This window comes from Aegilops tauschii, chromosome 4, assembly GCF_002575655.3.
Source record: "Aegilops tauschii subsp. strangulata cultivar AL8/78 chromosome 4, Aet v6.0, whole genome shotgun sequence".
NCBI classification, from domain to species: domain Eukaryota; kingdom Viridiplantae; phylum Streptophyta; class Magnoliopsida; order Poales; family Poaceae; genus Aegilops; species Aegilops tauschii.
Genome location: NC_053038.3, coordinates 518869668 through 518895491, shown reverse-complemented (window position 1 = coordinate 518895491; position 25824 = coordinate 518869668). Strand labels below are relative to the sequence as shown.

The 25824-nt window shown below is 42.5% G+C and overlaps 1 protein-coding gene across 1 annotated transcript; it reads right to left on the bottom strand.

The window, feature by feature from the left end:
• Positions 1–238: 238 nt before the first annotated feature.
• Positions 239–1783, bottom strand: LOC120963587 (uncharacterized). The gene is made up of 2 exons (XM_045227769.2): positions 680–1783; positions 239–589 (listed from the first exon to the last, which is right to left on the bottom strand). The coding sequence occupies exons 1-2, from the start codon at positions 1610–1612 to the stop codon at positions 239–241; spliced, it is 1284 nt and encodes a 427-aa protein (XP_045083704.1). The 5' UTR covers positions 1613–1783.
• Between the last annotated feature and the right edge of the window lie 24041 nt (positions 1784–25824).

Below are 25824 nucleotides of genomic sequence, written 5' to 3'. Positions count from 1 at the left end.
TCACATCCATCCACATGAACAAAAGCCAGCTCCAGAAATGGCATTAACTAATAAATAAATCCATCCATCCACATGAACAAAATCCATATATGGCATTTATTCTTAAAGTACACCAGCAAAGTACAATAAGAGCACCAGCAAAGTACACTGAGAGCACCAGCAAGATCACATTGTACCATAGGATGCAAGAACACACATGAAGTATCTAGTTTTGAACATTACATGGCACATGTGCCATTTAGTGGTTACCACTTGCATAGAAGTAGGCTCTCCATCCTCTGTTTCTACCACCAGAAGGTGGAGTAGCAGTAGATGTAGAGGGAGCAGTAAATGTGGAGGGACCAGATTGCCTTGGGGCAGAGAATGTACCTCTCCCTCTCCCAGCACCTCTCCCAGCACCTGGTGCAGCACCTCTACCAGCACCTCTACCAGCACCACTCCCAGCAGCTACAGCCCCTCTCCCAGCTCCTCTCCCAACTCCTCTCCCAGCTCTTGTTCCAGCTGTTGGTGTTGTTGTAGGAGTTGGATGAGAAGTTGTTGATGCTTGTGTAGTAGCAGCAGCACCAGCATTGGAATTCCTTGCAAGAGGCTTGCATAAACAAAGAAGGAAAATGAGTTAGTACTTAAAAAAATAGAATGTACAAGAAGGAAAACCTGTTACTACTTATTAGAGGATTACCACATGTTTGTTCTTCCTCAAAGCCAGCTCAGGCTTCAACTGCTTGTTGCAGCTTGTGTACCTATGTCCTTGCAGTCCACAATTGCCACATGTTATAGTCCCCATTCTTGATGTCTCCTTAGGCTTTGGAACTTCAAATTTCCCCTTGATCCTCTTCTCTTTCTTTCTTCCTCTCTTCACTTTAAATGCAGGTGGGTCAATGTCTGGACCAGGGGTCCTTGTCCAGTCATGCTCACCAGGAACTGGATAGATCATTGGTTCATAAGCTGCCAGATAAATTTCTTTCTTGAAAAACTTGCTGACATAATCCTCTGGTTTTCTTTTGGCCTTGTTTATTGCTGAGATGGCATGGTTACATGGGATGCCACTTAGGTCCCATTTTCTGCACCCACATGTGTGCATTTGCAAGTTAACAACATGGGTTTGCTGCCCACTTGTAACTTGCCACAAGTCCACACCAGCTTGAATTGGTTTGCAATATTTGGCCCTCTCCTTCTCAACCTCTAGCTTCTCACTATAATGGGGTGTTATGTCCCATCTAGCTTTCTTTCCACTCTCCCTATTCCTATGCCACCTCACCATCTGCTTATCCTTTATTCCATCACACATTGTCCTAATTGGTTTCTTCCTAACATCTAGGACATACTTGTTGAACACCTCAGATAAATTGTTAACTACAAGGTCAGTCTTGCAGTTTGTGTCAAATGCATGCCTTGCCCATGTTTTCTTGGGTATTTGACAAAGCCACTCCCAAGCTTGCTCACACTCAGCTCTAAGGTCATTCATTGCAATGTTAAATTTGTGTTCACTATATGCATAGGCAGCATTATCCATACACTTTTTCAGATCTTCCCCCCCTAAACCCAGCATTTTGGAAGTTTGCATAGATATGCCTAAGGCAGAACCTTTGGTTGCACTTAGGAAAGACAGCATTCACTGCATTTAGTAGGCCCTGGGACACACAATTAAACTAGCTAAGCTACTATCTAGCACAAAACAACCATATAGGAACAATGACATAAGATGCAAGCACATACCTTTTGTCTATCTGACATTATTGTATATGGACCAAACCTTCCCACTTCTCCTCCTAGGCAGATTTTAAGTTGGTGTAGAAACCAACACCAGTTAGGTGTGTCCTCTTGCCCAATAATACCAAATGCTAGTGGGTATATATTGTTGTTGCCATCTCTACCAGTGGCAGCAAGTAGTTGAGCACCAGTAGTTAACTTAATGAAGCACCCATCAACACCTCAGCAAGCAAATTCAGTATTAAAAACATTCAAATGCATTTCAAGATGAAACAATATATAACTAATGCACAAGGTGAACAAACTAACCAATGAATGGTCTGCACCCCTTGAGAAACCCCTCCCTTGCTCCATTGATGCAATAGAACATAGCATGGAATCTTGGACCTGGATGGGGGATTTTTTCAGTGGGTGTTGGAGTTACAGTAGTGACTACTACTCTACTCCCAGGGTTTGTATCCATCACTGTCTGAGCATAGTCTTTCAACCTAGGGTATTGCTTCTTGTGGTCTCCTAGCACAGCATCAATAGCTAGGTTCTTTGCCCTATATGCCATTGACTTGGGCACATCCACACCATACTTCTCCATGCAGGCATCAATCAAAGTCTGAATGCCAGTTGTTAGATCAGATCTGAACAGTGACTCATACTTCTGTGCAAGCCACTTGGCACTTACCCTTGTTGTCTCTGTACTAATAGGGCAAGTGTGCTTAATTCTCATCTTCTTAATTACAAAAGTATTTTCACCTTTTATAACTGCTGCCACCATAAAGAAGTTGCAATGTTTTTGGTTGCATTCTACAATTATTCTTTGATCTGAGTTCCTATGATACTTGAAGTTTCTGCCTTGAGTGATGTGTAAGTTCAACAAAGCCTCTCTGAATTGATGTTGATCCTTGAAACACATCTGTAGACATAATTGCTCATGTGGTGCCTCCATTTTCTCATTGTACCATTTTCTAGGAGGCCTCTGCTTTGCCCTGCTCTTCCTTTTCTTTGGAAGCACAAATACCGATGGCTCATAACCATCATCATCAGCCTCCTTCAACAATCCTTTCTCTTCTTCATCAGATGAAGGTTGGAAATCAGGTTCCTCCTCTTGAACTACACTTGAATGTGTCCTTGTTGTAGGCCCTTTCCTAAATGGAAGCTTCTGTTTCTTCTTCTTCTTCTCTTCATGTACAATTACAGTTTCTTCATCCTGTGAAACAACCTTGTCATCTTCATCCATTTCAAAAGGTTCCTCAACCTCTGTGTCACCAGAGTAATGCACCATTTCTTCCTCCTTAGATTCTTCATCATCTGTTTCTTCTTCTTCTACTTCATCATACTCTCTCTGTTTCTTTCCCTCATCCATCTCTATGTCATCAGCATCACCCATATAAAAAGGGTTTACATCACTGTCATCTTCACCTTCACAATCAGAACCACCACTGCCATCATATCCCTCTTCTTCTTCTATTTCCAAAACAGCTTTCAGTTTTCCTTTTACATTCTTGCTCTCTTGTGTGCAAACACCAGTACCATGAGCTACTAAACTGCAGCTGCTACTCTGACTTTCAAAGGCAACTCCTTCTTCATCAACAGCATAGATGGGTGGCTCACTGAGATCATATAACACAGGCTCTTCATACACAACAGTGGATAATTCTTGCCTCTGAAACTTGCTGCAAGGAGGTGGACATGCCCTCACTAGCAAATTTAAAACCTTACACTCCTCAACCTGCCTCTTTACTAGTTGCAACTCAGCATTACTCTCTACCATCTCCAATCCTTTCTCCCCTAAATCTGGATTCTCAATGTGAAACAGCAGATCATATTCACTAGATCCTTGGGTTTCCATCACTGCAATCATATTCAGGTATGTTACATCTGACCTGCAGAGCTTCAGCTCTAACATTTCTGAAGCATCAAAAAAGAACCTAACATCCAAAATGTCATCATACAAACTGCAAAATGAAATAACAGACAAAATTGGTTAATAAACAATTTTACTTAACATATTGTCTAACATATAAACAAAGATTTGTTTCAGTTAACATATAAACAGAGTTTTGTTTAAGTTAACATATACACAAGTTAACATATAAACAGAGCTTTGTTTAAGTTAACATATAAGCAAAGCTTTTATTTACCCTAGCTAGGTAACACCTAATGCTGCTCTGACAATTTGGACTAAGAAATAACAATGTAATCCACTGATGCTGCTCTGCTCTGCTCCAGTTAGGTAACACATAATGCTACTCTGCTCTAGTTAGGACTCATGTAATCCACTATACTACTCTGCTCTAGTTAGGCCTAGCAATTAAAGTGCTAAACATGCAGGCAGTAAACTCTAACCCTAATCCCCAATTTCAGTGAGCAAGAATGGAGCAAGAATGGAATAGTGGATCACTTACAGAACACCACCGAAGCCATGAGTCCAGTGATGGGCGGTGCTAGGGTTGTCCACCCAAATTCGCGCCATCCGGAGCCTGTGCTCCATCGACAACGCCGGCTCCGCAAAATCTTCCTCCGCGCTACTGTACTCCGAGCTGGAGTAGCCGCCACTGCCATCGAAGCGGGGGAGGTCGCCGCCGCTCGCATCGCCCAGGCCATCGCCGCCTGCCGGAGTCGCCGAGGCCATCGTCGCCTAGGGCACAGCAGGCGCGGGGGAGAGGAGGGCACAGCGGCCGCAGGGGAGAGGAGGGCACAACGGGCGGGGGGGGGAGAGGAGGGCACAGCGGCCGCGGGGGAGAGGAGGGCACAGCGGCCGCGGGGGAGAGGAGGGCACAGCGGCCGCGGGGGAGAGGAGGGCACAGCAGCCGCGGGGGAGAGGAGGGAGGTGACAGCGCCTAAGCAATTCGATCCATGGCTACGGCGGCGTGGTGCGGCGGCGGCGGGGCGGGCGGGGAGGCAGCCGCCGACGAGGTGCGAGGAAAAGGACAGGGCAGAGCGGGGTCGGGGTCTGGCTCGGTCGCACAAACGGGCCGAGCCGGCCTCGTCCGAGTCAGCGCGCAGCCAGCGCAGGCGACGCGCGCACTGGCCAGTGTGGCGCCTGACGGGCGGGCCCAATTGGTCAGCTTTAGTGTCAATACGTACAAAACGAGCTTTTAGTCTTTTTTGCAACGGCTAGCCCCAATCTTGGTACTGACACGTAAAAATTACCAATCTTGGTACCAATCTGCTTCCAATGCCCCAATTGTGGTACTTCTGTGCAATTTACTCGAGTAGGAGAGAAGGAAAGAGAGGGAGAGGGAGAAGGAAAGGGGGGCCGCGCCCCCACCCCTTGTCCAATTCGGTTTGCGCAGGGGGGAGGCGCGCGCCACCTCTTGGCCCTTCTCCCCTCTCTCCACTAAAGCCCAATAAGGCCCATTACTTCTCCCGGCGAATTCCCGTAACTCTCCGATACTCCGAAAAATACCCGAATCACTCGGAACCTTTCCGATGTCCGAATATAGCCTTCCAATATATCGATCTTTACGTCTCGACCATTTCGAGACTCCTCGTCATGTCCGTGATCTCATCCAGGACTCCGAACAACCTTCGGTACAACAAATCACATAACTCATAATACAAATCGTCATCGAACGTTAAGTGTGCGGACCCTACGGGTTCGAGAACTATGTAGACATGACCGAGACACATCTCCGGTCAATAACCAATAGTGGAACCTGTCTCCTCATATTGGCTCCTACATATTCTACGAAGATCATTATCGGAACCGCATAACAACATACGTTGTTCCCTTTGTCATCGGTATGTTACTTGCTCGAGATTCGATCGTCGGCATCCTCATACCTAGTTCAATCTCGTTACCGGCAAGTCTCTTTACTCGTTCTGTAATGCATCATCCCGCAACTAACTCATTAGTCACAATGCTTGCTAGGCTTATAGTGATGTGCATTACCGAGAGGGCCCAGAGATACCTCTCCGATACACGGAGTGACAAATCCTAATCTCGATCTATGCTAACTCAACAAACACCTTCGGAGACACCTGTAGAGCATCTTTATAATCACCCAGTTACGGTATGACGTTTGAGAGCACACAAGGTGTTCCTCCGGTATTTGGGAGTTACATAATCTCATAGTCAGAGGAACATGTATAAGTCATGAAGAAAGCAATAGGAATAAAACTAAACGATCATTATGCTAAGCTAACGGATGGGTCTTGTCCATCACATCATTCTCTAATGATGTGATCATGTTCATCAAATGACAACACATGTCTATGGCTAGGAAACTTAACCATCTTTGATTAACGAGCTAGTCAAGTAGAGGCATACTAGGGACACTCTGTTTTGTCTTTGTACTCACACATGTATCAGGTTTCCGGTTAATACAATTCTAGCATGAATAATAAACATTTATTGTGAAATAAGGAAATAAATAATAACTTTATTATTGCCTCTAGGGCATATTTCCTTCAGTTGGAACCACTCTAACAAACATACCTTGGCCGCTCAAGAAGGATCATATGTGCTAGGAAGGAAGGACAGAGCCGTCCAAACTTTTGCGTCGGGGTGGAAGGAGGAGGACTGAGGCTAGCGCCTTCTTGCCTGCTTGCTGCCAGCGCCCTCCCGCGTGTGTTGCTGCCGCTGCGCCATTTAGAGAAGGCATCCGCCATCGTGTGGGAGGTGGTTCGGGCCCATCATGTGGGAGAGTGAGCCAGGCGGTGACACAGATGGGATGGCGGTGACCAAGTCTTGTGAATAATCGGGGAATGGGATGGATGGCTAGACGATATCTAGGTACGTTTTGAGCAGGGGATGGCCACAAAATTAGAAGAAAGGACCTTCTAGGGAGTTTTGTGCAAAAAGTCACGACATGGCAGTGGTCAACCTGCCATCCGTGCAGTCAAAGATGATGCACCGCGCATAGGACTACAAGCGACACACTTAGCAAACTTTTAGGACCAGATGTGCATTTTCATAGTATTAGGACTAACTTGACACCCCTCAAATACTTTAGGAATAATTGTGTACTTTACTCTTCTTTAAAATGTCACATATACTTTATTAGTGGTAAGAAACATTTGTTTTATATTACGCCAACGTTTTTGTACATTATATAATCTTTTAAAAGTTTTGCTTACATTTGTTTGAAACAATGGAATATTTTATCATTGTTACGAACATTTTTTTTGAAAGCTCTTGATGCGGCTTGAACTACGTCGGTATTTCCCAAAGAGGAAGGGATGATGCAGCACAACTACGGTAGGTATTTCCCTCAGTGATGAGACCAAGGTTATCGAACGAGTAGGAGAACCACGCAACACTACGTGAATGGTACATGCACAAAAAGAACAAATACTTGCAACCCGACGTAAATAGGGGTTGTCAATCCCTCCCGGGTAAAAAGATAGGTAAAATAGTTGAAGACTGGATAAATAGATCTCGTGAGAACGCGAGATAAAATAAATAACTATAAATTGCAGTAAGGTATTTTTGGATTAATAGATCTGAAAATAAAAGCAAATAAAAATAGATCTCGAAGGCAAATATGATAAAGAAGAGACCCGGGGGCCGTAGATTTCACTAGTGGAAAAATAGCATACGGCGGGTAAAGAAATTATTGTTGGGCAATTAATAGAACTTCAAATAATTATGATGATATACAGGCAATGATCATTATATAGGCATCACTTCCAAGATTAGTAGACCGACTCCTGCCTGCATCTACTACTATTACTCCACACATCAACTGCTATCCAGCATGCATCTAGTGTATTAAGTTCATGGAGAAACGGAGTAATGCAATAAGAACGATGACATGATGTAGACAAGATCTACTTATGTAGAAATAGACCCCATCTTGTTATCCTTAATAGCAACGATACATACATGTCGTTTCCCCTTCTGTCACTGGGATCAAGCACCGTAAGATCGAACCCATCACAAAGCACCTCTTCTCATGGCAAGAAAAATCGATCTAGATGGTCTAACTAAACCAAAACTTCGAAGAAGAAATATGAGGTTATAAGTAATCATGCATATAAGAGATCAAAATACACAAATAACTTTCATGGATAAAAACATAGATCTGATCATAAACTCAAAGTTCATCGGATCCCAACAAACACACCGAAAAAGTGTTACATCAAATAGATCTCCAAGAGACCATTGTATTGAGAATCAAAAGAGAGAGAGGAAGCCATCTAGCTACTAACTACGGACCCGTAGGTCTACAATGTAGTACTCACGCATCATCGGAGAGGCACCAATGAGGATGATGAACCCCTCCGTGATGGTGTCTAGATTGGATCTGTGGTTTCTGGAACTTGCGGCGGCTGGAATTGATTTTCGTCGACTCCCCTAGGATTTCTGGAATATTGGGGTATTTATATAGCAAAGAGGCGGTGCGGGACGCCACCTAGGTGGGCACAACCCACCAGGGCGCGCCTAGGCCCCCAGGCGCGCCCAGGTGGGCTGTGCCCCCTCGGGGCACCCCTCCGGTATTTCTTTGGCCCATCCTGTGTCTTCTGGCCAAGAAACATTTGCCTAAAAGTTTCGCTGCGTTTGGACTCCGTTTGGTATTGATTTTCTACGAAGTTAAAAACAAGCAAAAAACAGCAACTGGCACTGGGCACTATGTCAATAGGTTAGTCCCAAAAATGATATAAATTACCTATAAAATGATTGTGGAACATCCTAGAATGATAATATAACAGCATGGAACAATAAAAAATTATAGATAGTTGGAGACATATCAGCATCCCCAAGCTTAATTCCTTCTCGTCCTCGAGTACGTAAATGATAGAAACATAATTTTTGATGTGGAATGCTGCCTAACATGTTCATCACATATTATTTTCTTTGTAGCATGGACATTTGGACTTTTATATGATTCAAAGCAATAGTCTAGTTTTGACATGAAGATTTCAATACTCAAGCATATCAACAAGCAACCAAGTCTTTCAAAATATCAGTACTAAAGCAAGTTATCCCTAGCCCATTATGCTCAATCATTGATCCATTCATGAAACACACTCGCATATTAGCTACACCCAATGCTCAAGTACGATCATAATGCCCCTTAGTTGGTACTTTATAAGAGAAGATGGAGACTCAAAATAAAAATTGCATAAACTAAATAGAAAGGCCCTTCGTGGAGGGAAGTAGGGATTTGTAGAGGTGCCAGAGCTCAAAGCGAAAAAGATAGAGATTAAACATTTTGGGTGGCATGCTTTCCCTGTCAACGAAAACGATCGAGTAGTTCTGAATACTTACCATGCTAGATATATCATAGGCGGTACCCAAACAGAAAATAAAAATTATTCCTTTTTCCACCATACTTTCACATTCCATAGCTAACCGAATCCACAGGTGCCGTCCATACCAACACTTTCCAAGGAATTTATTATTTGACAACATAAAGTAAATTCATTTTTCATTTTGGGAATGGGCATCCCTAATACCTTTGCCAGACTCTCGTGCAATGACAAGTGAATAAATACTCATCTTGAGAATAACACATCTAGCATGGAAAAATATCGGCCACCCCCTACCGTTTCATGAGCGATACGAGCACACATGGAAAAATATCGGCCACCCCCTACCATTTCATGAGCATGGAAAAATATCATGCAATGACAAGAGAAATTTATTTTGAAAATTAGAGATGGCACATACAAATTTGTTTAGAACGGAAAAAGAATACCGCATATAGGTAGGTATAGTGGACTCATATGGCAAAACTGGTTTAAGGATTTTGGATGCACAAGTAGTGATCATACTTAGTGAAAATGAAGGCTAGCAAAAGATTGAGAAGCATCCAACCAAGAAACGAAAAATCTCATAAGCGAGCATTAAGCATAACTAACACTGAATAATGCACCATAAGTAGGATATAATTTCATTGCATAACTATTGACTTTCGTGCTTGCATAGGGAATCACAAACCTTAACACCAATATTCTTACTAAAGCATAATTACTCATCAACATGACTCACATATTATATCATCACATCGCAAAACTATTACAAAGAATCAAGTTTCATTGTCCAATGATCTTCATGAAAGTTTTTATTATATCCCTAATGAATACTTCTGTAACTCCAAAAATTCTGAAACATTAGGACAACATGGCCAATTTGTATATCAATCTTGTGTAAAAAGTTCAGAATTTTTCGTTGCTTCTGTGATTTTTGAAAATTATTTTACTGGACGCAAAAGTTTCTGCTTTCCAACAAGATCAAAGCAACTATCATCCAACATGATCGCAAAGGCTTTGCTCGGCACAAACACAAATTAAAACATAAAAAACACAATCATTACAGTCGCATAATTGTGCAAACACTCAAGAACAGAAAGAAAAAGACAAAAATAAATTTTATTCATTGGGTTGCCTCCCAACAAGCGCTATCGTTTTACGCCCCTAGCTAGGCATAATGCAAAGATCTAAGTATTGTCATCTTTATTTCTAGATCCATAAGATGCCCTCATGATTGATTCATATGGTGGCCTAATTCTTGTTCTAGGGAAGTCTTCCATACCCTTCCTTGGTGGAAAAGCAAATTTAATATTGTCTTTTTTCATATCAATCACGGCACCAATAGTACGTAAAAACGGTCTACCAAGAATAATTGGGCAAGACAGATTGCAATCAATATCAAGAACAATAAAATCTATGGGCACATAAGTCCTATTTGCAAGAATAAGAACGTCATTAATTTTTCCCATAGGCTTTTTAATAGTAGAATCCGCCAAGTGCAAATTTAAAGAACATTCTTCAATATCGGTAAGACCAAGCACATCACATAAAGATTTCGGAATTGTAGAAACACTAGCACCCAAGTCACATAAAGCAAAACACTCATAATTTTTAATCTTCAAATCGATGGTAGGTTCCCATTAATCATGTAATATTCTAGGAATTGAAATTTCTAATTCCAACTTTTCTTCCAAAGCTTTCATCATAGCATCAATAAAATATTTAGTAAAAGATTTATTTCGTTCATAAGCATGGGATGAATTTCTCATGGATTGCAACAAATAAATACAATCAATCAAAGAGCAATTATCATAATTAAAGTCCTTGCAATCCAAAAGAGTGGGCACATCACTAGTTAAAGTTCTGGCCTCTCCAAACCCACTTTTAGCAGTTTTCTCAATAATATTTTTACCCTTCAAATTATCGGGACGCCTTCTAACTAAAGTTGACTCTTCTTCAGTCCCTTTTTCATCAATCTTACTTTTACTAAACAAAGAATCAATAGAGGAAATATCAATCATTTTAAGATCTTCGTCATTTTTATGAAAGCAATCGCTAGGAAGCGTTTTTCTAAAAATTCTCTTTTAGCTCTAAGCATAGCGGTTCTTTTCTTACTTTCATCCATAGAAACATATAAAGCTTTAATTGACTCTTCAACCTTAGGCACAAAAAATTTCATCTTGAGATTTTCTTCATCATGAGAAATTCTATCAATGCTTCTAGACATATCATCAGTCTTACTCAACTTCTTTTCTATCGTAGTATTAAAATTATTTTGAGCATTGATAAATTCTTTCATATTATTCTCAAGAACAGAGGTGTTCCTATTATTAGAGGAATTTCTCCGAAAAGGTCTAGGATTAAAATTACCTCTATAAGCATTGTTATTAAAATTGTTTCGCGAAACAAACTACACATCTATGGCATCACTATTTTACTCAATCAAAGTAGACAAAGGCACATCATTAAGATCAATAGGAGCATTTTTATTAGCAACCAACTTCATAAGAGCATCAACTTTTTCACTCAAAGAATTTATTTCTTCTACCGAATTAACCTTTTTACTAGTAGGTGCTCTTTCGGTATGCCATTGTGAATAAATAGCCATAATATCATCAACTAATTTAGTAGCTTCACCCAAAGTAATTTCCATAAAAGTACCACCCGCGGTGGAATCTAAAATATTTCTAGAAACAAAATTCAATCCCGCATAAATTTTTTGTACGATCATCCAAAGATTTAAACCATGAGTAGGACAATTGCTTAGCATCAATTTCATTCTTTCCCAAGATTGCGCAACATGTTCATGCTCAAGTTGCTTAAAATTCATGATTTGAGTCCTAAGGGAAATATTTTTCGCGGGCGAAAAATATTTAGTAATAAAAGCATCTTTGCACTTATCCTAAGAATCGATACTACTGCGAGGCAAAGAAGAAAACCAAATTTTTGCACGATCTCGCAAAGAAAATGGGAATAATTTCAACTTCAGAATATCATTGTCCACATCTTTTTTCTTTTGCATATCGCATAATTCCACGAATGTGTTAAGATGGGACGCGGCATCCTCACTAGGAGTACCGGAAAATTGCTCTTTCATAACAAGATTCAACAAAGCGGCATTAATATCACAAGACTCCGCAGTAGTGGCGGGTGGAGACTTCGGAGTGCTAATAAAATCATTGTTGTTGGTATTGGAGAAATCACACAATTGGTATTCTCTTGAGTCATCGTGACTATGCAACAAGATTGCACTGAAAAACAAATCCGACGAGAAAAAAGACGAACGAAAAAGAGGGCGAGTAAAATGGTAAATTTTTGTGAAGTGGGGGAGATGAAAATGAGAGCGAATGGAAAATAATGTAAATTGCAAGGCGATGAGATTTATGATGTCTCCCTAGCAACGGCGCCAGAAATTCCTTTTGATGCGGCTTGAACTAAGTCGGTATTTCCCCAAAGAGGAAGGGATGATGCAGCACAGCTACGGTAGGTATTTCCCTCAGTGATGAGACCAATGTACGAACTAGTAGGAGAAGCACGCAACACTACGTGAATGGTACCTACACACAAAGAACAAATACTTGCAACCCGACGTAAAGAGGGGTTGTCAATCCCTCCCGGGTAAAAATATAGGTAAAATTATAGTAGATTGAATAAATAGATCTCGCGGGAACGCGAGATAAAATAAATAAAATAAATTGCAGCAAGGTATTTTTGTGTGTTTGGATTAGTAGATCTGAAAATGAAAACAAATAAGAAAGATCTCGAAGGCAAATATGATAAAGAAGAGACCCGGGGGCCGTAGATTTCGCTAGTGGCTTCTCTCAAGAAAAATAGCATACGACGGGTAAACAAATTACTGTTAGGCAACTGATAGAACTTCAAATAATCATGACGATATCCAAGCAATGATCATTATATAGGCATCACGTCGAGGATTAGTAGACCGACTCCTGCCTGCATCTACTACTATTACTCCACACGTCGACCGCTATCCAGCATGCATCTAGTGTATTAAGTTCATGGAGAAACGAACTAATGCAATAAGAATGATGACATGATGTAGACAAGATCTATTTATGTAGAAATAGACCCCATCCTGTTATCCTTAAGAGCAATGATACATACATGTCGTTTCCCCTTCTTTCACTGGGTTCAAGCACCGTAAGATTGAACCCATCACAAAGCACCTCTTCCCATGGCAAGAAAAATCGATCTAGTCGGCCTAACGAAACCAAAGCTTCAAAGAAGAAATACGAGGTTATAAGTAATCATGCATATAAGAGATCAAAATACACAAATAACTTTCAGGGATAAAAACATAGATCTGATCATAAACTCAAAGTTCATCGGATCCCAACAAACACACCGCAAAAACGGTTACATCAAATAGATCTCCAAGAGACCATTGTATTGAGAATCAAAAGAGAGAGAGGAAGCCATCTAGCTACTAACTACGGACCCGTAGGTCTACAATGAACTGCTCACGCATCATTGGAGAGGCACCAATGAGGATGATGAACCCCTCCGTGATGGTGTCTAGATTGGATCTGTGGTTTCTGGAACATGCGGCGGCTGGAATTGATTTTTGTCGACTGCCCTAGGGTTTTTGGAGTATTGGGGTATTTATAGAGCAAAGAGGTGGTGTGGGACGCCACCGGGGTGGGTGATGCGGCTTGAACTACGTCGGTATTTCCCCAAAGAGGAAGGAATGATGCAGCACAGCTACGGTAGGTATTTCGCTCAGTGATAAGACCAAGGTTATCGAATCGGTAGGAGAACCACGCAACACCACATAAATAGCTCCTGCACACAAAGAACAAATACTTGCAACCCGACGTAAGAGAGGGGTTGTCAATCCCTCACGTGTAAAAGATGGGTAAAATTGTAGTAGATTGGATGAATAGATCTCGCGGGAACGCGAGATAAAATAAATAAATAAAAATTGCAGCAAGGTATTGTCGTATTTTTGGATTAATAGATCTGAAAAAAGCAAATAAAAATTGATCGCAAAGGCAAATATAATAAAGGAGAGACCCAGGGGCCGTAGATTTCATTAGTGGCTTCTCTCGAGAAAAATAGCATAGGGTTGGTAGACAAATTACTGTTGGGCAATTGATAGAACTTCAAATAATCATAACGATATCCAAGTAATGATCATTATATAGGCATCACCTCCAAGATTAGTAGACCGACTCCTGCCTGCATATACTACTATTATCCAGCATGCATCTAGTGTATCAAGTTCATGGAGAAACGGAGTAATGCAATAAGAACGATGACATGATGTAGACAAGATCTATTTATGTAGAAATAGACCCCATCTTGTTATCCTTAATAGCAACGATACATGTGTGTCATTTCCCCTTCTGTCACTGGGATTGAGCACCGTAAGATCGAACCCATCACAAAGCACCTCTTCCCATGGCAAGAAAAATCGATCTAGTTGGCCTAACTAAACCAAAGATTCGAAGAAGAAATACGAGGCTATAAGTAATCATGCATATAAGAGATCAAAATAGTCAAATAACTTTCATGGATAAAAACATAGATCTGATCATAAACTCAAAGTTCATTGGATCCCAACAGATACACCGCAAAAAGAGTTACATCAAATAGATCTCCAAGAGACCATTGTATTGAGAATCAATAGAGAGAGAGAAGCCATCTAACTACTAACTACGGACCCGTAGGTCTACAATGAACTACTCACGCATCATCGGAGAGGCACCAATGAGGAAGATGAACCCCTCCGTGATGGTGTCTAGATTGGATCTGGTGCTTCTGGAACTTGCAGCGGCTGGAATTGATGTTCGTCGACTCCCCTAGGGTTTCTAGAATATTGGGGTATTTATAGAGCAAAGAGGCGCGCCCTGGTGGGTTGTGCTCCCCTCGGAGCCCCCCTCTGGTACTTCTTTGGCCCAACAGCTGTCTTCTGGTCTAGAAGAATTCTCCAAAAAGTTTTGCTATGTTTGGACTCTGTTTGGTATTGATTTTCTGCATACTAAAAAACAAGCCAAAACAGCAACTGGCACTGGGCACTATGTCAATAGGTTAGTCCAAAAAATTATATAAAGTTGCTATAAAATGATTGTAAAACATCCAAGAAGGATAATACAACAGCATGGAACAATAAAAAATTATAGATACGTTGAAGACGTATTAGCATCCCCAAGCTTAATTCATGCTCGTCCTCGAGTAGGTAAATGATAAAAGCAGAATTTTTGATGTGGAATGCTGCCTAACGTGTTCATCACATATTTTTTTTCTTTGTAGCATGGACATTTAGACTTTTATTTGGTTCAAAGCAATGGTCTAGTTTTGACATGAGGACTTTAATACTCAAGCATATCAACAAGCAACCATGTCTTTTCAAAATATCAACGCTAAAGCAAGTTATCCCTAGCCCATTATGCTTAATCATTGATCCATTCATGAGACACACTCGCGTATCAGCTACACCCAATTCTCAAGTACGATCATAGTGCCCCTTAGTTAGTGCTTTATAAGAGAGATGGAGACTCAAGTAAAAATAAAAATTGCATAAAGTAAATAGAAAGGCCCTTCGCAGAGGGAAGTAAGGATTTGTAGAGGTGCCAGAGCTCAAAGTGAAAAAGATAGAGATAAAACATTTTGGGTGGCATGCTTTTCCTGTCAATGAAAATGATCGAGTAGTTCCCAATACTTTCCATGTTAGATATATCATAGGTGGTTCCCAAACAGAAAATAAAGTTTATTCCTTTTTCCACCATACTTTCACTTTCCATGGCTAGCCGTATCCACGGGTGCCTTCCATACCAACACTTTCCAAGGAATTTATTGTTTGACAACATAAAGTAAATTCAATTTTCATTTCGGGACTGGGCATCCCAAATACCTTTGCCGTACTCTCGTGCAATGACAAGTGAATAAACACTCATCTTGACAATAACACATGTAGCATGGAAATATATTAGCCACCCCCTACCGATTCATGAGCGGTACAAGCACACAAAAGAGAAATTTATTTTGAAAATTAGAGATGGCACATACAAATTTGCTTAGAACGGCAAAAGAATACCGCATATAGGAAGGTATAGTGGACTCATGTGGCAAAACTGGCTTAAAGGATTTTGGATGCGCAAGTAGTGATCATACTTAGTGCAAATGAAGGCTAGCAAAAGATTGAGAAGGATCCAACCAAGAAACAAAAAATATCATAAGCGAGCATTAAGCATAACTAACGCCGAATAATGCACCACAAGTAGGATGTAATTTCATTGCATAACTATTGACTTTCGTGCTTGCATAGGGAATCACAAACCTTAACACCAATATTCTTACTAAAGCATAATTACTCATTAACATGACTCAGATATCACTATCATCATATCTCAAAACTATTACAAAGAATCAAGTTTATTTTGTCCAATGATCTTCATGAAAGTTTTTATTATCCTTCTTGGATATCTGTCACTTTGGAACTAGTTTCATATGTTGCTTTTAATAAGCTCAAACAAATATAAGTGAAGAACATGAGCATCAAATTTCTCTCTCTCTAATAAATCTAAGTGAAGCATGAGAGCATTTCTTCCAAAATACTAAAGCACACCGTGCTCAAAAAGATGTAAGTGAAGCACTAGAGCAATTCCATAGCTGATAAAGATTTAAGTGAAGCATAGAGAGCAATTCTAACAAGTCATAGCATAATTTTGGCCCTCTCAAATAGGTGTGTCCAGCAAGGATTCATGACTAAAAATAAAAAGAAAAACAAGAAAAAGGCTCATATCATACAAGATGCTCCAAGCAAAACTCATAATATGTGACGCATAAAAATATAGCTCCAAGTAAAATACCGATGGTCGTTAGAAGAAAGAGGGGATGCCACTCGGGCATCCCCAAGCTTAGTTGCTTGATACTTCTTGAATATTATCTTGGGGTGCCTCGGGCATCCCCAAGCTTAGCCTTTTGCTAATCCTTATTCCTTCATCCATCGCAATCTCACCCAAAACTTGAAAACTTCAATCACACAAAACTCAACAAAACCTTCGTGAGATCCGTTAGCATAAGAAAGCAAATCACTACTATAAGTATTGTTGCAAACCCATTCATATTTTATTTTTGCATTATATCTACTGTGTTCCAACTTTTATATGGCAAAAACGCTTCAAAGAAAACCATAGAATCATAAACAAGCACATAACGCAAAGAAAACAGAATCTATCAAAAGCATAACAGTCTGTAGCAATCTGAATATTTCGAATACTTCAGTAACTCCAAAAAATCCGAAAAATTAGGACCACGTGAGAAATTTCTATATTAATCTTCTGGAAAAAGAGTTAGTATTTTATCATGCTTCTGTTAAAAATTAGAATTATTTTGGTGAGCGCAAAAGTTACTGTTTTTCAGCAAGGTCAAATCAACTATCACCCAACATGATCCCAAAGGCTTTGTTTGGAACAAACACTAGTTAAAACACAAAAAACACAATCATAACAGTAGCACAATTGTGCAACACTCAAGAACATAAAGAAAAAGTCAAAAATAAAATTTATTCAATGGGTTGCCTCCCAACAAGTGCTGTCGTTTTATGCCCCTAGCTAGGTATAATGCATAGATTCAAGTGTTGTCATCTTTAATTCTAGGTCCATACGATGCCGTCATGATTGGTTCATATGGTGGCCTCATTCTTGTTCTAGGGAAGTGTTCCATACCTGTCCTTAGTGGAAACTGAAATTTAATATTGCCTTATTTCATATCAATCACGGCACCAATAGTACGTAAAAACGGTCTACCAAGAATAATTGGACAAGACGGATTGCAATCAATATCAAGAACAATAAAATCTATGGGCGCATAAGTCCTATTTGCAAGAATAAGGACATCATCAATTCTTCCCCTAGGCTTTTTAATAGTAGAATCCGCCAACTGCAAATTTAAAGAGCATTCTTCAATATCGGTAAGACCAAGCACATCACATAAAGACTTCGGAATTGTAGAAACACTAGCACCCAAGGCACATAAAGAAAAACACTCTTAAATTTCGATCTTGACTTTGATAGTAGGTTCCCATTCATCATGTAATTTTCTAGGAATTGAAACCTCTAATTCCAACTTTTCTTCTAAAGCTTTCATCATAGCATCAACAATATGTTTAGTAAAAGCATTATTCTGTTTATAAGCATGAGTTCAATTTATCGTGGATTGCAACATAGAAATACAATCAATCAAAGATCCACTATCATAATTAAAGTCTTTGTAATCCAAAAGAGTGGGCACATCACTAGTTAAAGTTTTGACCTCTTCAACCCCACTTTTATCAATTTTCTCAATCAGATTTTCACCCACCGAATTATCGGGGCGCCTTCTTGCTAAAGTTGACTCTTCTTCAGTCCCTTTTTCATCAATCTTAATTTTACTAAACAAAGAGTCAATAGAAGAAACACCAATCATCTTAAGATCTTCATTACTTTTATGAAAGCAATCACTAGAAAACGCTTTTTTCTAAAAATTCTCTTCTAGCTCTAAGCATAGCGGTTCTTTTCTTACTTTCATCCATAGAAACATAAAGAGCCTTAATTGATAACTCAACCTTAGGCACAAAAAATTTCATCTTGAGATTTCTTACATCATGAGAAATTCTAGCAATGCTTCTAGACATATCATCAATCTTATTCAGCTTTTCTTCTATTGTAGCATTGAAATTTTTTTGAGTATTGATAAATTCTATAATATTATTCTGAAGATCAGAGGTGTTCCTATTATTATTATAAAAAGGATTACCATAGGAATTACCATAATTATTAGAGTAATTACTAGCAAAAAGCCTAGGATTAAAATTACCTCTATAAGCATTGTTATTGAAATTATTTCGTGAGATAAAATTCACACCTACGGCATCATTAGTTTGCTCAATCAAAGTAGACAAAGGCACATCATTAAAATCAATTGGAGCACTTTTATTAGCAACCAATTTCATAAGAGGGTCGACTTTTTCACTAAAGAAGAAATTTCTTCAACCGAATTAACCTTTTTACTAGTAGGAGCTCTTTCGGTATGCCATTGTGAATAATTTGCCATAATATTATCAAGCAATTTAGTAGCTTCACCTAAAGTAATTTCAATAAAAGTACCCCCACTGCGGAATCTAAAAGATTTCTAGAAACAAAATTCAATCCCGCATAAAAAATTTGTATGATCATCCAAAGATTTAAACCATGAGTAGGACAATTTCTTAGCATGAATTTCATTCTTTCCCAGGATTGCGCAACATGTTCATGCTCAAGTTTCTTAAATTTCATGATTTGCGTCCTAAGGGAAATAATTTTCAGAGGCGGAAAATACTTAGTAATAAAAGCATCATTGCACTTATCCCAAGAATCAATACTATTGCGAGGCAAAGAAGAAAAACAAAATTTTGCACGATCTCGCAAAGAAAACGGAAATAATTTTGACTTCACAATATCATTGTCCATATCTTTTTTCTTTTGAAAATCGCATAATTCCATCAATATGTTCAGATGGGACGCGGCATCCTCATTAGGAGTACCGGAAAATTGATCTTTCATAACAAGATTCAGCAAAGCGGCATTAATATCACAAGATTCCACACTAGTGGCGGGAGGAGCAATCGGAGTGCTAATAAAATCATTGTTGTTGGTATTGGAGAAATCACCCAACTTGGTGTTCTCTTGAGAAATCGTGACTACGCAACAAGATTGCACTCAAAAATAGATCTGATGAGAAAACGGCGAACGAAAAAGAGGGCGAATAAAACGTGAAATTTGTGTGAAGTGGGGGAGAGAAAAACGAGAGGCAAATGGGAAATAATGTAAATTTCAAGGTGATGAGATTTGTGATTAGGAACCTGGTAGATGATGATGATGTCTCCCCGGCAACGGCGCCAGAAATTCCTTTTGATGCGGCTTGAACTATGTCGGTATTTCCCCTAAGAGGAAAGGATGATGCAGCACAGCTACGGTTGGTATTTCCCTCAGTGATTAGACCAAGGTTATTGAACTAGTAGGAGAACCACGCAACACCACGTAAACATCTCCTGCACACACAGAACAAATACTTGCAACCTGACGTAAGAGAGGGGTTGTCAATCCCTCACGGGTAAAAAGATAGTTAAAATTGTAGTAGATTGGATAAATAGATCTCGCGGGAAGGCGAGATAAAATAAATAAATAAAAATTGCAGCAAGGTATTTTTGAATTTTTGGATTAATAGATTTGAAAATAAAAACAAATAAAAATATATCGCGAAGGAAAATATAAAAAAGAAGAGACATGGGGGCCGTAGATTTCACTAGTGGCTTGTCTCAAGATAAATAGCATACGGTGGGTAGACAAATTATTGTTGGGAAATTGGTAGAACTTCAAATAATCAGGACGATAGCCAGGTGTCGGTGTCAAAACCGGCGGATCTCGGGTAGGGGGTCCCGAACTGTGCGTCTAAGGTCGATGGTAACAGGAGACAGGGGACACGATGTTTACCCAGGTTCGGGCCCTCTCTATGGAGGTAATACCCTACTTCCTGCTTGATTGATATTGATGAATATGAGTATTACAAGAGTTGATCTACCACGAGATCGTAATGGCTAAAACCCTAGAAGTCTAGCCTGTATGACTATGGCTATGAGTGTATCATCCTCCGGACTAAGCCCTCTGGTTTATATAGACACCGGAGAGGATCTAGGGTTACGCAAAGTCGGTTACAGAGAAAGGAATCTTCATGTTTGGACGCCAAGCTTGCCTTCCACGCCAAGTAGAGTCCCATCCGGACATGGGAGAGAGCCTTTGGTCTTGTATCTTCACAGCCCATTAGTCGGCCCATGTCCAACAGGCCGGACGCCCGAGGACCCCTTAGTCCAGGACTCCCTCAGTAGCCCCTGAACCAGGCTTCAATGACGAGGTGTCAGACGTGCAGATTGTCTTCGGCATTGCAAGGCGGGTTCCCCTTTCCGAATACTCCAGGATAGTCTTTGGACGCAACAAACGTGTCCGGATCCGCAACACAAGTACCAGACACACAACCGCGGAGAGTATAATATTTCACGAGTCCAATCCGCTGACAACTTTTTGTAATGTGACATCACATCTGCCCCGTCATTATTTCGAACCGTTTTCGTCTGCTGTTCCACGTTTCAAGACGCGGTTTTCATTGGCACGTCTTGTCGAAGTAGAGATCGTGTCCCCTTATTGCGGGATTCTCAACAATACGGGTGTGGGTAATCCAATCGTGCCATTTACACAGCCCTTGGGAACAGGTGAATTTTAAGGCGAGTGGGGAGGCGCTTGATATTCACTACCTTTATAAGGAGATAAGGATTCCCCTTCTTCACCCACGCCTTCTCTTTCTCTACCCCTCCATTCTCGAGCTCCAGCGCCCAAGTCCTTATCGTTTTCGCTCCAAGAAAGCACTCAACCATGTCCAGATCTGGAGGGCAAGGCATGTGGATGGCCTCCTTCGTCAAGGAGAAGGACATTACTGAGCTTCGGGCGGCCGGGTATCTGGCGATGGAAATCGCTCACCGTCTTCCGGCAAAGGGGCAAGTCATCCCCTCGCCGAAGCCCAACGAGAGGGTGGTGTTCATCCCCCATTTCGTCCGCGGGTTAGGGTTTGCCCTCCACCCTTTCGTCCGCGGACTTATGTTCTATTACGGGCTAGATTTCCATGATCTAGCCCCAAACTCCTTCCTCAACATCTCGGCATTCATTGTCGTGTGCGAGGCCTTCCTCCGCATTCCTCCCCACTTCTGATTATGTCTCAAGATCTTCAATGTGAAGCCGAAGGTGGTGGATGGCCAACACACGGAGTGCGGAGGAGCCATGGTGAGCAAGATACCCAATGTCACATGGCCCAAAGGCACGTTTGTGGAGACTGTCAAGGAGTGGCAGAAGTTGTGGTTCTATATCACAGAGCCCCGCGACGCCACCTGGGCCGCAGCTCCCGAATTCAAGTCCGGAGCTCCAATGCGGCTTACCTCCTGGATGGAGAAGGGCCCAAATTGGTCTTCGTCGGACGAGCTGATAGCGCTGGAAAGGCGCATCCAAAGCATGGTGGAAAAAAACATCAAGCTCGTCGACGTGATCCAGGTGATGCTAGTTCGCCGGATCCACCCCAGCAAAAGCCGAATCTGCCCTCTATGGAAATTTGATCCGGAGAAGCACCAAACTTTGGAAAGGCTCTTCGGAACTACTCATGAAGATGCCTAGAAGTTGCTCTTTCAGGGCAATGAGAAGCCGTCGGCCATAGACTCAGACCGCGGGCACGATCTTGCCCATCCCGCCAATGCGGTAAGTCCTTCACGTCTCGAGATGCATCCTCTACCTGCTTGTTCAAGGAGGATGTCTAAACTTTACTATATTTTTTCAGGTATGGACTGAGAAAGCGGAGCGGATTCAATGTTCGGCTCCGCTGCCCGAGGAACCCGTCATCCCGCTCCTGGCGAAGATGCTGGTCTCGGCGCCCTATCAGGCACCGGAGAAGAAGGCCAAGAAGAAGGCCAAGGGGGGCCGGGGTGGCCCCCGCCGCAAGGGAGCTTCGGACGTGTCATCCGAAGACAAGACGCACTCCTCCGCCGCCGAAGATGACGATGAGGAGGAGGAAGAGAGCAGCTCTCCCCCTGATGGGGGGAGGAAGAAGAGGGTGGCCTCCACAAATCTGGAGGCGGAGGCGCCCAAGAGTTCCCCTTGCGGATAACTCCGCATGGGACGTTGATAGCAGCCCGGAGCGAGGCCCCCAGAACAAGCCCTCGGCCGCATCGTAAGTACTAAGAACCCGCATACGTCCATGTATCCGGCCTCTTCGCTTTATGGTATTAATATGTTGGATTATGCTATTGCAGTCCGGCCCATGACAGCTCCATGCGGTCCTCATCTGGAGGTTCGCTGGATTCGAAGGCGATGGCCAGCGAGTCACCACCGGCCGCTCAATCTCCCAAGGCCAAGGGCGACGCCGAGGTGCTGCCCCGAAGGACCTTCCCCGGCCAGGGAGAGGGTTAGGAGGCGCCAGAGGGCGAGACCTCAGTCGCCGGACACATGGGGGAGGAGACCCCTATGGAGACTGGCGATGGGGGCGATGCTCAGTTCGGCCCCCAGCCGAATACGATACCAGAGACCTATACGGCTCCGGAATCCAGCGAGCAACCTCCTTCGAAAGAAGGGGGCGTGCCATTTCCGCCGGTGACCTCTGTCCAACCAGAGGCACCGGATAATCTGCTGGAAGCGCTACGAGGCGCTTCCATCATGGATGAATACCGTATCCTTATGGGTACGGTGATTGAGAGGGTTCAGTCCGTCAAGAGCGGACTGGCCGAAGCCTGCAGCAGCTTGCTGACCGGCTTTGAGGTAAGCGACGCAAAAGAAAAAGTCCTGGTATAGGCAGTAGCCCCTGAGACACTGTCCGGTGTTCGGAAAGAAAAGCCGGACAGAGGATCAATTAATTTTCGCAGGAAACTAACTAAATATGTCTTATGTGAATAAGCAGGCGTCGTTGCTGGCTGCAACCTCTCAAGCAGCGGAGGCCTCCGGACAAAAGTTGAGTCTGGAGCGAGCCGAAGAAGAGCTCGGCCTTGTAAAAAGGCAGCTTGAGGACAAGCAAGGTATGTTGTGGCTAGCTGTTTACTCAGAAAGAATAAATGGTTTGTAATGACCGTAATGTCATGCTTTTTGTAGGAGTGGCGACCGAGGTCGAGGTCCTTAGGAAGGCCCTGGCCGAAGCCGAGGAGAAAGCTGCCAAGGAACAAGCCATCTGTAAGAAGCTCAAGGCCAGGCTTAATGAGGTCCAGCAAGAGCTCCAGGATGCTCTGAAAAAATGCAAGACCTTGGAGTGCGATGTTTCGGCTCGAGAGACCGAACTCGCCAAGGTTCGCCAAAGCGCAGAAGAGGCCCGAGATGAAGCCCAGGGCGCCCTCCAGGATATCCAGGAGGCCAAGAAAATCGCGGTGGGTAAGGCGTTTAGTATGCAAAGCAAGTATGTGAAGAAGAAGAGTATTTCTTGCTAACCCGGATTCGGAGTTCTCCAGGAGCGTTTGCGGATCTGCCACGCAGTGTCTCTGATGCTGCGGAATTCTTTCGAGCCAAAGAAGGGAGCTCAATGGAGAAGTTGTTCTGGTCGCAATACCTTGCGCCAGAACATCCAGTGCCCTTCACCGATCATCTAAAATAGTTGGTCGAGCAGCATAGGGTGGCCGAACAGGCCATGAAAGATTTAATAATCCGGTTGTGGCCTGCCCAAGCTATACCTAGCAGCTACTTCAATCTCGTGAAGCGGCTGGTAGATGCCTGTCCTCGGCTGGACATCGTCAAGCGGTCGGTCTGCATCGAGGGCGCGCGCATGGCCTTCGCCCGTGTCAAGGTATGGTGGGCGAAGATGGACGCCGTCAAGCTTGTAACCGAGGGGCCGCCTGAGGGCAAGGAGCACCGCACTCCCGAGCAGTATTTTGAAGACGTCCTGGAGGGGTCTCGCATTGTGGCGACGCAATGTGCGTAGGACATTATCTTTGAATGAATATATTCATGTTGTCTTTGCCTTGTATGATGAAACAAAGTTGTTATGTAATATAATGTTTGGCTTTTAAAAAAATGACCTCCTGTGCGGCCGTATTGTATGAACTCTGAGAGTTGGCCAGTCGTCGGCTTCTGCCCCCACGTAGGTAGTACGGGGGTGTTCGAGATGGAATCTAAACACTCTGGATCCAATTGTTTGGTCCTTGAAGGAGGTGTTTAGCGCAACGAACCAGACAATCGGACTATGCGGCTTTAGCACGCTCACTTAGCCATAGGAGTTTGACAATAAAAATGTGGTGCAGCCCCTAGTATCCGAACTAGGATGCTATAAGCGCCTGATCGGGTAAGTACCGATCCTTCGCATAATGCGGAAAAAATCTCTAATGATTTGGAACCTCCGAAGAGCTGACCGGCTCTCGCCGCATCATGACAGTCAGTTTTCGGCTTTCTCTACTGAGGTGCTCATCCGGGTAAACCAGGGCACAATCGCAGTAGTTCTCCCTTTACTATCCTAGTCGATATAGCGGAACGTAAGGTAGCAAACATAGGAGCCGGGCAACCCAACAATTGACCAAAGACATGATACGGAGCCAATGCATATAGTGCTAAATTCGGGGTCCCGAACTATATTGTAAAAAGTGTTCGAACTTTGTTGCCGTATTGTGGGGCGCTATGAAGCCCCTGGCAAATTGAGACGTACCAAAGTGTACGGGTGCTATTTGATAAAGTTATCAAAAGGAGAAAAAGGAAGAAAGTGTAGTAAGCTAGAGCCGCATAATTTGGGCCGCAAACTTTTTCCATTATAATTTTATTAATACATCAAAGCGTGTTCATACAAGTAGTGCAATATGCAAAAAAGCTATTTAATATGCCATAACCAAGGGGGAGCTCCGTGTGGGTCCTGAAGACAGGTAGAGGGATCGTTAAGGAGACCACCTAAGAATTTCCCAGTACGTCCATGCTCCCTGCTACCTTGGTGTATTTATCCTTCGAGCTCTTGACGTATTTGAGTGCGTAGTTATGTATGGGCAGTATGAATGCCGCCACTTGATCGGGACTAGGACGGAGGCCAAATTGCTAGTCGAGCTCTTGACGAGCCGAGCTGTCCTGCTGCAGAATAGTCCGGACTCTCTTGACAGAGTCCGGGAGCTCGGCCGCCGAATTAAGGTTCTGTTTAAAAAGGCCACTCTGTACTTCTGCTGCTAAGGCCGAGGTGTGCTCCTCGGTACGGAGGGAGCGTTCCGTGTTTCCATTGATTGTTATGACGCCGCGTGGTCCGGACATCTTGAGCTTGAGATAAGCATAGTGTGGCACTGCGTTGAATCGAGCGAATGCGGTTTGTTCCAGCAGTGCGTGATAGCCGCTGCGAAAGGGGACGATATCGAAGATTAACTCTTCGCTTCGGAAGTTGTCCGGAGATCCGAAGACA

What these genes read in the sequence shown, in the direction of transcription:
- LOC120963587 (XM_045227769.2), bottom strand. Translation starts at nt 1,612, where the DNA reads ATGCTGTCTTTCCTAAGTGCAACCAAAGGTTCTGCCTTAGGCATATCT. An exon ending in TGAGGAAGAACAAACATGTG is followed by an intron (nt 590 to 679) that starts GTAATCCTCTAA and finishes TGTTTATGCAAG; the next exon opens with CCTCTTGCAAGGAATTCCAA.